Genomic DNA, 11095 nt, shown 5'->3' on the forward strand with positions numbered 1-11095 from the left:
GTGCAGGAGCAGGTGCAGGTGCAGGAACAGGTGCAAGTGCAGGAGAAGGTGCAGGTGCAGGAGTAGAAGCAGGAGCAGGAGCAGGTGCAGGTGCAGGAGCAGGTGCAGGTACAGGAACAGGTGCAAGTGCAGGTGCAGGTGCAGGAGCAGGAGCAGTGGGTAGTGAGTAGTGGGCGGTGGGCAGAATCCCAGCTCCCCCCCTTCTCTCCGGACAAACGTCACTTAGAAGTGATATTCTTTGGACTTCCACTTCCGCCTGTACTCACAAACACGGGAGAGGTTGCACATCGTTTATGCAAGCTGTAATTCTTCCTTCTAAAAGAAGAATCACAGCCCGAGATGAAAGGGATAGTTGGGGCATTACATTCGGAAATTCTGTATGAGAATGAACTCTGGCAAGCTGGTCTGCTTTCAGTCCCAGTGTGTGAAAGACATGGTCACCTACCTCTTAACCATAAGGATTTAAAAAAACAAATCAGTAAGTTGTTTGGACGTTATCTTCGGTCATTGGAATAAGATGTTTTATCTAAGGACCTGGAGATGCAAACCGCACCCTTTGCATCAGTGATGCCAAGGGTTTGTAAGAGAAGGCTCCAACAGGGGGCGCTTGCCCACAACGAGGGAAGGGCGGCATCCCAGAGCAGACAGAGCCTTGCTCCGCACCTGGACGTCTTTCCAAGCAGATCTTCCTGCCTGGCGACTCGGCACACTCGCCACACACCAGTTAGCGCTCTTCAAAAATTCCCGTATTACTTTGCGTATGTGTTTCCCTTGAAGCAGCCGACAGCCCTCACGTCCCCCAATATCGGCCCCTGACTCAGTTCCTCATCTAGTAAGGGGATGAATGTAATTTATTAACAGTGGAAAACTGATATGCGGGCAACATGAGCTCCTAGGGAAATGATCCCTTCTGAGGGTGCAGGTAGACTTGGAAACCAGATTTTCAATCTCGAGGGATCTCACTGTTTCCTTCCCAAGTGGCTGAGACACGGCACGGTGGGCTCAGGGCACACAACATGAGCTGCCTACTGGGGGGCGGGGGAGGGTGGCCTCAGCCCTGCAGCGTGGCTCCAGGCTAGCTGGTCCTTGCAGGGTCACAGAGGGCAAGAGGTCTTTAAGTACTGACGGCATCTGCTGTGATCACATCCATCCCCTCGCCCCTCCCTCTATTTCACCAGGCTGTTCCTAGGTGGGTCTTCCTACCGGTGACATCTTGTAGGCAAATCTATCTTGAAACTCAATGAAGACTCTTTATAAAGCCTAAGTTAGATCCTGGGTAAATGACCTGATCTGGAAGGTAATGCCACACTTGTACAGAACAGCAAAACTCAAAGTTACAGTTGAATACGCTCCAGTGTGTTTACTACAAAGGATGGAAGGCTAAAAAAGGGATCGCTAAGCATCTGCGAGTCAAATCGGTATGTGAGTAAAAATCGAACTCTTTCCATTCTCTTAAAGTAGGAAATAGAAGCTTTGGGAACAAAACTGAGGAGTCAAAGACCCCTTTCGAGCTGACAGCGGCCTTGGAGATCACGCAGCGCTGTTGTTCACGGAGGAGACAGGTGCAGACAGGGCATGAACATGTGCAGAAAACAGTCCATCTCTGGGAGACCCCAGCCCCTGGGCAGTGAGATTCCAAGCGGGGAGCAACTCCATTTCCCCCCTTGGCCTCCTCTGACCTCCCCCTGCGGTCGCACCACCTCTGACAGCTGGTAGGCGCCCCAGGGGCCAGTGCCAAGCCAGAGGCCGTTCACCCCGCAGATGTGCCCGCCACTCCTGCCCCGCAGGGATTTCCTTCTGTGATTCTGTTGCTGGGAAGAAGGAGCTTCTGGTCTGTGACATCCACAGGGGCCCAGCATGGAGAAGGCAGGGATGCCACAGACACACGGCTCGGGAGGTGGCCTCGCCCTTGACCCTGCGCACCGTCTGACTGAGCCACTTGGACTGTGCCCATTGCCTGCAAGTCCTCGGAGGCCGTGAGGTCTGGGTGCACCCCCCCACCCCGCCGCTGGTGGCTCCCTCCCCGGCCCCCCTGGCTTTGCTGCCCCCCAAGCTCTCCCAGCTCCCGCGGAGGTAGTCGATGTGATACGTGAGGAGAGGGACATGTGTGCAAAAAATCAACAAGGCTCATCTTCTAGACACTTTTTAGGCGAAATTAAGGTGTTCAGAAAGTTAGGAAGAAATAAACAATATATTTTTTGCTTAAAATAAGCAGCACGGGGTGGGGGGGAGAAAAGACTTTGGGAAGGTTGGCCAATGTCACCCTCCAGCTTTCTGTACGACTTTTCGGAACGCGTGCAGCCCCAGAGCCTTCTCTCTGCCAGGGCACCGCGCCCACGCCTTTCCCAAGGTCTGCCTGAAAACGAGACCAGCTCCACGCCTTAGTTAAGCCCCTCATGTCTCTAAGCAAAGTGTGTTATTTACCCTGAATAATTTCCTTTAAAAGTACTAAAAAGATAGTTTCTTAAAATGAATGAGAGTTATCGGCTTTTGGCTTGGAAATTGACTTCTCCCTGGAGAAGGAGGCAAAACCGTAGGATGGCAGCAACAGTCCCGAGACAGGGCCACCCCCGGCCTCCCGGCCGCCCTTCTGCTGCCCACTCCTGCGTGCCCGGCCGCCGCCGTGTTAAATTCTGCACAAGGATGCGACACCTTTCTACACCTTCTTCCCAGGTGAAGCCAGAAAGGGAGAAGGAGAGAGGCGCCGAGCTGGCTGGGCGTGGACGGGCAGCACGATGCCCGCGGACTGAGCACGCTGCCGGGGGCTGGGTGGCAGCAGTGTCTGCAGCTCTTCAAGGGGCCCTGGGCCACGATGTCTACGTCTGTGTCTCCTGGCACTCTGGTGTTTTTACCTCTCTGCCCGGATTTTGTATCTCAGGACGAAATAGGCGATGAGGCGCAGGGAGATGAAGAAAATACCCAGAACGATGAAGTCCAGGTAGAGCTTGGCGTCCTCCACGTCCAGCTCCCTCAGGATGGCCTCCGACTTCTGGAAGTGGCACGTCTCATCGATGCCACAGTGCAGGTCCTCTCGGTCCAGCCCGTAGATGGACAGGATGACCCCTTCAAACCCATACCTGCGGAGGAAGGCACCGGCCGTGAGCAAGGCCCTCCCCATGTCCAGGGGACCCCGCGCCCTTGTGCCCACCTCCATTTGCTGAGGGAAACAGGGTCCCCCTGTCCGTAATCCGCAGTGCGGCCACCCTCCCTCCCCGAGACCCGTCTTCACGGAAATACTTCCTAGCCTCCCAAGGCAAACACATCCAACGGCTTGGCTAAGGTTTTCCCAAATTTTGTTTCCTCCAGAGCCTCTACCCACAAAACCAAACTGAACGAAGAGTAGGTATTTGTTCAGTGGGGGAAACGAATTGGAAGGCTCTTTGATCGCCTGATATATTTTTTAACAGTTGGATATAATAAAGGATCTGATAGCCTTCGAAGGACTATAGAGCATTTCAGTAAAACCCTTCTGCGCCGTCTCTCATTCCGGGGCAGCCCCACAGCGTCAGAAAAAAATACCAATTTTGAGAAGAAAGACATGGGTTTCTGATTTCTTGGCATTGGACCACACACGGATTGCTGAAACTCTGTGCGGGTGCTTTGTTTTGATTTTGTTTTCCAGAACAATACATCTGGGTCTGAACTGACATTCTAGAAAAAGAAAGCTTGTTCCCAACTTTGGATCTTGTGTGTCATGTGGGATTGCTACAGCTGGGGGAGAAGAGCACTGAAGATGGGCGCTGCTCGGTGAGGCCGAGGCACCAGGACCCAGAGCAGAGAGAATGAGGTCCGAGCGCCATGGCGCCCGGGGGCCAGGATGCTCTTGTTCAAAGATATTAAGATGTTTAAAACAGGACTTGGTTTCCACTGGATTTACACAGAGTCAGAACCTTGTTATGAGCGCTGTTCATTCCAGAGAGGGACGAGGTTGGTAAGATGGAAACACACCCCCCACGGCAGTCCTCCAAAACGGGCAGAAGACAGGGGTCCACTGCGGCTTCTTCAAGGCATAAATTGCTAGTATTTATTTTATCCTTGTGTGTGCGAGTGTGCGTGCGTGCGTGTGTGTGTGTGCATGTGTGTGTGTGTTCGAGAGGGTGCAGACACAACCAGACTTGGGAAAAAGTGAAAGGCATCAATAGTCTCGGATTCATGGTGCAAGCATCATGCTGGCATTTAGCTGGTGGCTAGGAAGTGGCTTTGGTCCCTTCCCTTGGTCCACACAGAGCTCCCGAGCGATCAGAGTCTCCACACACGCTACCTGACGTAGGAGATATACGACATCCACTGCAGGTAAGCCGGGATCGTGTCAAAGCTGACGAAGAACCCCGAGAAGAGGAGGACGGGGATGGCCGTCACAGGTCCCACAAAGGTCGCCACCTGGGGGGGCACACAGGGGATGTGCTCAGGGGCAGCAGGTGGGAATCCTGCCCAGTTTCCTCAGGTGTCCCCCGGAGGCCATATCCCACGCATCTGGGGAGAGTCACCAGCAGCTGGGAAAGGGCCAGGGCTCCCGGCTGATCACACAAGGCCAGGATGGCACTAAGGGCCCCTGTCTTCCAACCTGCAGCCTGTCTCCGCGCAGAGAGCAGCGGGCCCCAGGTGGGGGGGGGGGGTGCGAAGAGAGAGCCTCCTGCAGGAGGCAGGGACCAAGGGGAACAACGATGAGGCTGCGGCACAGCATCCGGAGGAGTGGACAGTCAGGTGCTGCCGCTGTGTCCGAGGGAGGAAGCAGCAAAGAGCACCTTTCCCTGGGCTCTCGCGGCGGCTGGCGGGGCCGAGCGCTTTCCACGGCCTCCCGATGCACCCCATGCACACCATCGCTATGCCTACCCACGGATGAGGGGCCCAGTGGTCACTGGCAGGGGGCTCTGAAGACGGAAACGGAGAGTCCATCACACGCAGTGACAGGGGAGGGCGTGTGGTGGAAGGCCTGAGGGGCACACGATTCACCAGAGTTGTGGCTTTGTGTTGGGGGACAGAGCTGACCTGAGCACCCTGCAGCTGCTGCAGTGCACACGTGGGGGTTGGCAGGTTGGGGGGCACGCGAAGCCCTGGGGCAGGGTAGGGGCACGGGCTGCCGTTGGAGGGCCAAGGGATGGCGGAGCGGATCCCCCAGAGGCAAAAAAACATAGGCGTTGAGAGCTTGGACTCGGAGCCGGCCACACGACCCTGACCAGGTCACGTCGCCTCTCTGGGCCTCAGTCTCCCCCACTACAAAATGGGGATAGCACCACCCTAGCTTGTGGGCTGCCGGGGAGCAATAAGCTATGATGAGGACAGTGCTGGGAACAGCGCCTGGCAGGCACGAAGGCCACGGACACCTGCTGTTGTCATTGTGCCAACCCCGACCAGCCGCCGCGGCGCGGTTCCTTCCCCGGGCAGCGGCCTGCTGAAGCCAATCTGGGAAGTCAGGGCAGAATTAGGAGGCGGCGTTTTAGGGAGGAGGGGCCCCGGCCGCATTGGCCCAGGTGGAGAAGGGAGCCCCTCCACCCCCCCACCCCATGCTGTGTCCTCAGCTGGTACCTGCAGGGACGTGGATGCGGCTCCAATGAGCAGACCCAGGGACTGTGCCACCAGGGACGTCATGGTGCCCAGCGCGGCGAACAGCACGAACCTCACGGCGTCGGACGGCTGCGACGTCATCCAGTACACGATGCTGCAGTAGGCCACCGGGAACATGATCTGCAAGCACAGGCCCGTCACCCCTCACGGACACGGTGTCTCCAGCCCCGTCTACAGGGAATGATGGAGAACACTTGCCCCTTCACTAACGCACCTGGAAAGGCACGTCGGCCATGGTCTTGGCTAGGTAGTAGGCCTTCAGGCTGTACCAGTAATTCAGGTGTTCCCGAAGAAATACTCCCATCTCCAGGGGAACTAGGAGACAGAAGGGGGGCAAAGGGGTCAGGCAGACACAGCCCGCCAGCTGGGTATCTGCACAGGCACGCGTGTGCTGAGCTGGAGGCCACGATGCCCACCTGCCATGTGAGCGGCTCTCAGAGACGGAGATAAGACAGACGGAACGATTCACCAGCCCGGGAAAACTGCCGACCATGTTCATAACCCGAAGGGTCACTGGGCGCACAATCGAAGTGCGGAGAACATCTACTCGGATGCTGAGCATTATTGTAGTGATTCGCACAAGGATTTCCTGCTAAGCTCAGCACTAACCAGTGTGATTCCTTCCATGGGCAAGAACCCCCAAGCTGGTCCTGAGCATGCAGGGCCATTTAGGGAGGCGACATTGGAGCGAGTTTTATGTTGGAGTTTACTGTCAGCCCAGAGCGAGCAAGGGCAGCGTGCTCTGCAAACCATCTGGAACTGCATGGAAATCCATCTAGAATAGCTTTATCCACTCTCAAACTTGGCCACAGCAGGCTGGCTTAATAAGTGAATGAGGTAATAGGTTAGCAATAAGATTTGAGGTGTTCCTGATTAGAAAACTTTTTAGAAATCTCTCTCTCATCAGCCTTCCACAATGCTCACAGTTTCTCCATTAGTGATTAATTCCTTTGGCTTAAACATGGTATGTATTTTCTTGTCTAAGAGAAAATATGATAGTCCCTGTCAACAAAGAAAATGATACTTCAAAAGACCATGACGTTCTTTGTCAGAAAACTCATCTATTGGCCAAGCCAAGACCTCAGTCCCCCGTTGGTGGGCGGGGGTAGGGTCAGGCACTCACACGTGAGAACGGTGGGCATGAGGGCAGCGAACATGAGGAACAGCATGGAAAAGAAGAGGAAGCCGGAGTTACTCAGGACCTTCTTGGCTTCGTTCCCAATCCCTAGGTACAGCAGGCCGATGAGGAGGCCAATTCCAATGTGAGACGTGATCCGCAGGTGCGTCAGGACCTGGAGGGCAGACACGGTTCTCGCTGACGTGCATGGCGGTCGGCAAAGACCTCGAGGCTGAGGCTTTGGAGACATTGGCCCCTGATTTCTTCTCCAGAAAAACAAGCCCTAACCCTAAACCAACTCGCCCTCACACACACACACACACACACACACACACACACACACAGCAGTTTACTGCTGTTAAAACAGAAGCAATTGCTATGCTCCACAGAAGGCACGAAGGGCAGTCTACCTTCAGAGGAGGGGTCAGGTGAAACAGTGCTGGGGGGCAGAGAATGGATACGCCCGATGTCCCTCCTCGGAGTGCTCTGGCCTGGGCAGCTAGAAGCCCCCCAACATTCAAAGCAGGTCCCAGAGGCCCCCCTGGGCACTCAGCCCCCTCGGCAGGGAGCCTGCCAGGTTGTCCACTGTGATGGGTGGACAGGATCATGGCTCCCAGTCACTCACCGCCTGCTGCCCGATGGGGCTCTTTGCACCTGCCCGCGCCCAGGCCCCCAGGGCCTCCTTGAGAGAGGGGCATACTCCCACTTGGGCTTGGCCAGACGAAAGTGAGCACAAGACCAGGTTTGCCGCCTCCAGCAGGAACTCTGACAGGCTGCCCTTTGCCATGTTCCAGAAAGGGAGCCGTGACTCCACTCTGGGTCCCAGGATGAGACACGTGGGGAGGGGCCACCAGCCACAGCGGCCAACGCACAACACACCAGCACAACATACGTATTTACTGTCACAGCCACTGGGGACTGTTTGTCACGGCAGCACCGCGGAGGGAAAGCTGACCGATGCAAATGCAGGGAAAGTAGCCTGAGTGGTCAGGCAGGATGAACACACTGAAAATAACCCTGCAGCTCCCTCTGTCCTGAAAGAACGGTGGCCCACAGCCTTACCGAATCCCTCATGATACTGAGGAAAGTCCGTTTGAAGAGGATGCAGAACTGGGTGAGGCAGCTGGCTGAAAAGCTGTGGCAGCCCTCCGTGGAGGTGGAGTCCTGCGGGCACACACGGGAAGGGGGAGTCGTGAGCCTCCAGCCGAGGACGCAGCTCCCCCTGGCTGAGCAAGAGCCCCCATGCGGCAGGGCGCAAGGCGCAGCATGCAGCCATCCCGCGGGGGGCCGGGGCTTTGCATTACCTTTCTCCACCCCTTCAATCGTTTTGCCTGCTTTACCTCTTCAGAGGGCCGGTGCCAAAGAAAAGGGTTCACCTCGGCATCCCCCCCAGGCTCTCTCCTGTGGTCGGAGTCACACATGCCCTCCCGGACGGCTCTCACCAGGCGGCCGTTCTGATCGCCGTATTCGCCGGACGCGACCTCCATGACTGTGGGAGACACAGACAGGTCAGTCCCAGCACCCCCCTCCAGGGGGGAGCCCCCTGTCGCTAACGTGACCCCAGGCCTTGGTCATTTTGCAACAACACAGCAGTGAGCCTTGTGGGAGTCCTTTTAGCGGATTATATGGATGCTGCATGATAGGATAAGATCACGCCACAACCGAAATTTCGTCAGCTCCAAAACCCCCAGCAAGGCCAGGTGTCACATCAGGATCCTAGAAATGTGAATTCAGATGGCAATGCCAGGGAGCCTGAGAGCTCGTGCATCTATTAACTTATTCACCCAGTGATGGTTACTGAATGCCTGCCTTGGGCATTCAAGGCCCAGGATTGGAGCCAAGGGATGAGCCGGAGGGGGCTTGCATGTCACTATGGGCTCAGGCAAGAGTGATGGGCGCAGTGACAGTTCTTCAGGACCATGGCGAGGGGCCCAGAGCCACCAGCCCGCTTGGGACCCTCAGCCCCACCTCACAGTCCCCAGGGAGTGTGTCCTCCACTGACCCCGTCTCTGGATCCCACGGCCTCTCCGTGGCCCCTGGTTCCACAGCCCACACGACTGCTGCCCCTTCGGGCCCGCGGCCTGCGGTCTCGCACGCCTCCTTCCCACGGCCCCTCCCCTCACTGACATCCTTGCTGAAGCCCAAAGTCCGTGGCTTCGAATTTCTGGCCCTGCCTTCTGGCCACACCAGCTATTTGCTTTCCCTGAGCCTGAACCGAGGTGGCCAAGCCCTCCTAGATCCTGTCGTAAACCAGGACATGTTGCCACAAGAGAACATCATCATCAGTGATGCCACATGGGCCCAGCACGGCCAGCTCACCTGCTCACTCACACCCACCCTGCTCCACCATGTTCCAAACGGCCCCTCTCCCCTCCCGCCCTCTCTCCAGTGACGCAGAGGGACTAGTAGCTGCCAGAAGGGTACACTCTCCCCTTCATGAGACCTTCCCACAGTCCCATGTGCCCGGTTGCCTACCCCCTAGGTCCTCTCCTCTTTGCAGGCCCTCCCTGCTCTGCCCCTCCTCTGTAGCCCCTGTCCCTGCCTGCCTTCTCTCTCTGGGGAACAGGTGTGTGACAATCTTTGGCTCCATCCACTACCTTTGCAACACGCCAAAGCCTCTCTTTAGCTGAGGGTTCCCTCCCCCTCAGCCCCTTCCTGTCCACTGTGTGCCCCCCTCGCCGTCATGACCCACTTCTCAGAAGACAGAGCCTGGCCTGGGAACTGTGTCTCAAGGAACACAATTTGGGGGATGATGATGTAGAGATATGGAATCCCAGCAGTGCTGTGGCCAGATGTTTGGGGGAAAAACATGGATGAGAAAGGCTGATGCCCCTGCCATTCATGTCCACCTGGAACCTCAGAATGTGGCTTTATTTGGAAAATGCTCTTTGCAGATATAATTTGTTATGGATCTTGAGATGAAATCATCCTGGATTTAGGGTGGGCCCCGAGTCCCATGACTGGTGTCTTTACAAGAGGAAGAGAGGACACCCAGAGACACAGAGAAAAAAGCCATGTTGAGGACATGGGCAGAGACTGGGGTGGCCCAGCCACCAGCCCAGGCACACTGGAGCCCCCAGGAGCTGGAAGAGCAGGAAGGACCCTCCCCTGGAGCCCTCGGAGGCAGCTCGGCCCTGCCCACACCTTGACTTCCAGCCCCAGAACTGCGACAGGATGAATTTCTGCTGATTTAGGCCACCCGGCTTGTGGGGCAATCTTGCAGCAGCCTCAGGCAGACAGGATGTGCGAGCAAAGACTGGACCCCAGCACAGGGGCCAGGGCAGGGGGGATGGGACTGGGTGGGGGGTGTCAAGCACTTGGCGGCCTAGTAAATATGAAGCTTGAGAGAAAGAGAAGGCAAGAGGGGTTCCTGCCTCCCTGGCTTGCAGAGCCTAGTGGAGGAGACTTGGTTTTGGAGACACGGCCTGGAGAGGCTGTGAGGTTTGCTGATAGATGTGTGGGGCATGGTGTGGAGGAAGGGTGCTGGGCCCAGAGACCCGGTGGTGGGGGGAAAGTGATGGCCAGCAGCAGCGGCATCAACACCCTAGAGGGCATGGCCGGGGAGGCACCTGGGAGCAACGCCAGCATGCAGGGGTGGGCTCCTACATCTCAAGGACACGGCGTACTTCACTGCCAACCTCAGGACCTCCAACTCAGGAGAAGGAGCTCAGATCATCAACTTGATCTCTGGACTCTGAGCTTCACCTTTTTTGTTATGTTTGGTGGAAATTTAAATCCGCATTTTAACAACTTGGTTAATCAATGTAAGAGGGTCATTTTTTATTTTTAAAGGTTATTTATTTTCAGAAATACCTTCCTTTAAATCAGAAACGTAACACAGCAAAGCATTAGGAAAAATGGCTCCTAACAACAACGTCCTTGTTCTAGTTCCCAGATCTCTGGAGGAAAGAAAACCTCTAATTTGTTCTTAAAAGCTTCACCACAGAATGGCAGTTGAGCCATGTGTGGAATATTCAAGATTTGGGGGCTTCAGGTAAAAGCAGAAACCCACCGGGAGTGGAAAAGAGCCCCTTTCTTTCCCCTCCAGCTGGTTAAGGCTCTACTTACCAAAATCAGCTGGGTTGTGATAGGTTGGGCAGTTCAGACCTAAATCCCTCAAGTATGGTACAAGATTTGAGACTTTTCCCCGGTACACACATTGTCCTTGACTAAGGACATAAAGCTAGAAAAAAGTAAAGAGAGGGAGAACATCAACCTTGTCCTCCTTTGTAAAGCAACAGGAGCTGCCAGTCCATCCATCCATCCATCCACCACCCATTCAACCTTCCCATCCATCCATCCATCCATCTTTCCACCCATCCACCCACCCACCCACACATCCACCATCTAGCCACCACCCATTCAATCTTCCATCTACTCATCCATCCACCACCCATTCAACCTTCCATCTAC

At 55.7% G+C, this 11095-nt stretch overlaps 1 protein-coding gene and 1 pseudogene across 2 annotated transcripts in view; one reads left to right on the forward strand and one right to left on the reverse strand.

The window, feature by feature from the left end:
- Nucleotides 1-816, forward strand: part of LOC123326024 — a 2649-nt pseudogene extending 1833 nt beyond the window's left edge.
- A 1356-nt stretch (nt 817-2172) lies between these two features.
- The window catches only part of ABCG1 (ATP binding cassette subfamily G member 1), a 52602-nt gene continuing 43679 nt past the window's right edge, over nt 2173-11095 (reverse strand). The window contains exons 8-15 of one of the 2 annotated variants that reach the window (XM_021679263.2): nt 10751-10865; nt 8023-8171; nt 7745-7846; nt 6689-6857; nt 5780-5880; nt 5527-5685; nt 4262-4380; nt 2173-3077 (exon numbers count right to left, since the gene is read on the reverse strand). In XM_021679263.2, coding sequence (XP_021534938.2) covers nt 2849-3077; nt 4262-4380; nt 5527-5685; nt 5780-5880; nt 6689-6857; nt 7745-7846; nt 8023-8171; nt 10751-10865 — 1143 coding nt within the window. In that variant the 3' untranslated portion in view covers nt 2173-2848. Of the gene's footprint in view, nt 3078-4261; nt 4381-5526; nt 5686-5779; nt 5881-6688; nt 6858-7744; nt 7847-7986; nt 8172-10750; nt 10866-11095 lie in introns of both variants that reach the window. The other variant, XM_021679262.2, reaches the window with a different exon arrangement.

The sequence above is a fragment of the Neomonachus schauinslandi genome, chromosome 1 (assembly GCF_002201575.2).
Source record: "Neomonachus schauinslandi chromosome 1, ASM220157v2, whole genome shotgun sequence".
Classification (NCBI taxonomy): Eukaryota; Metazoa; Chordata; class Mammalia; order Carnivora; family Phocidae; genus Neomonachus; species Neomonachus schauinslandi.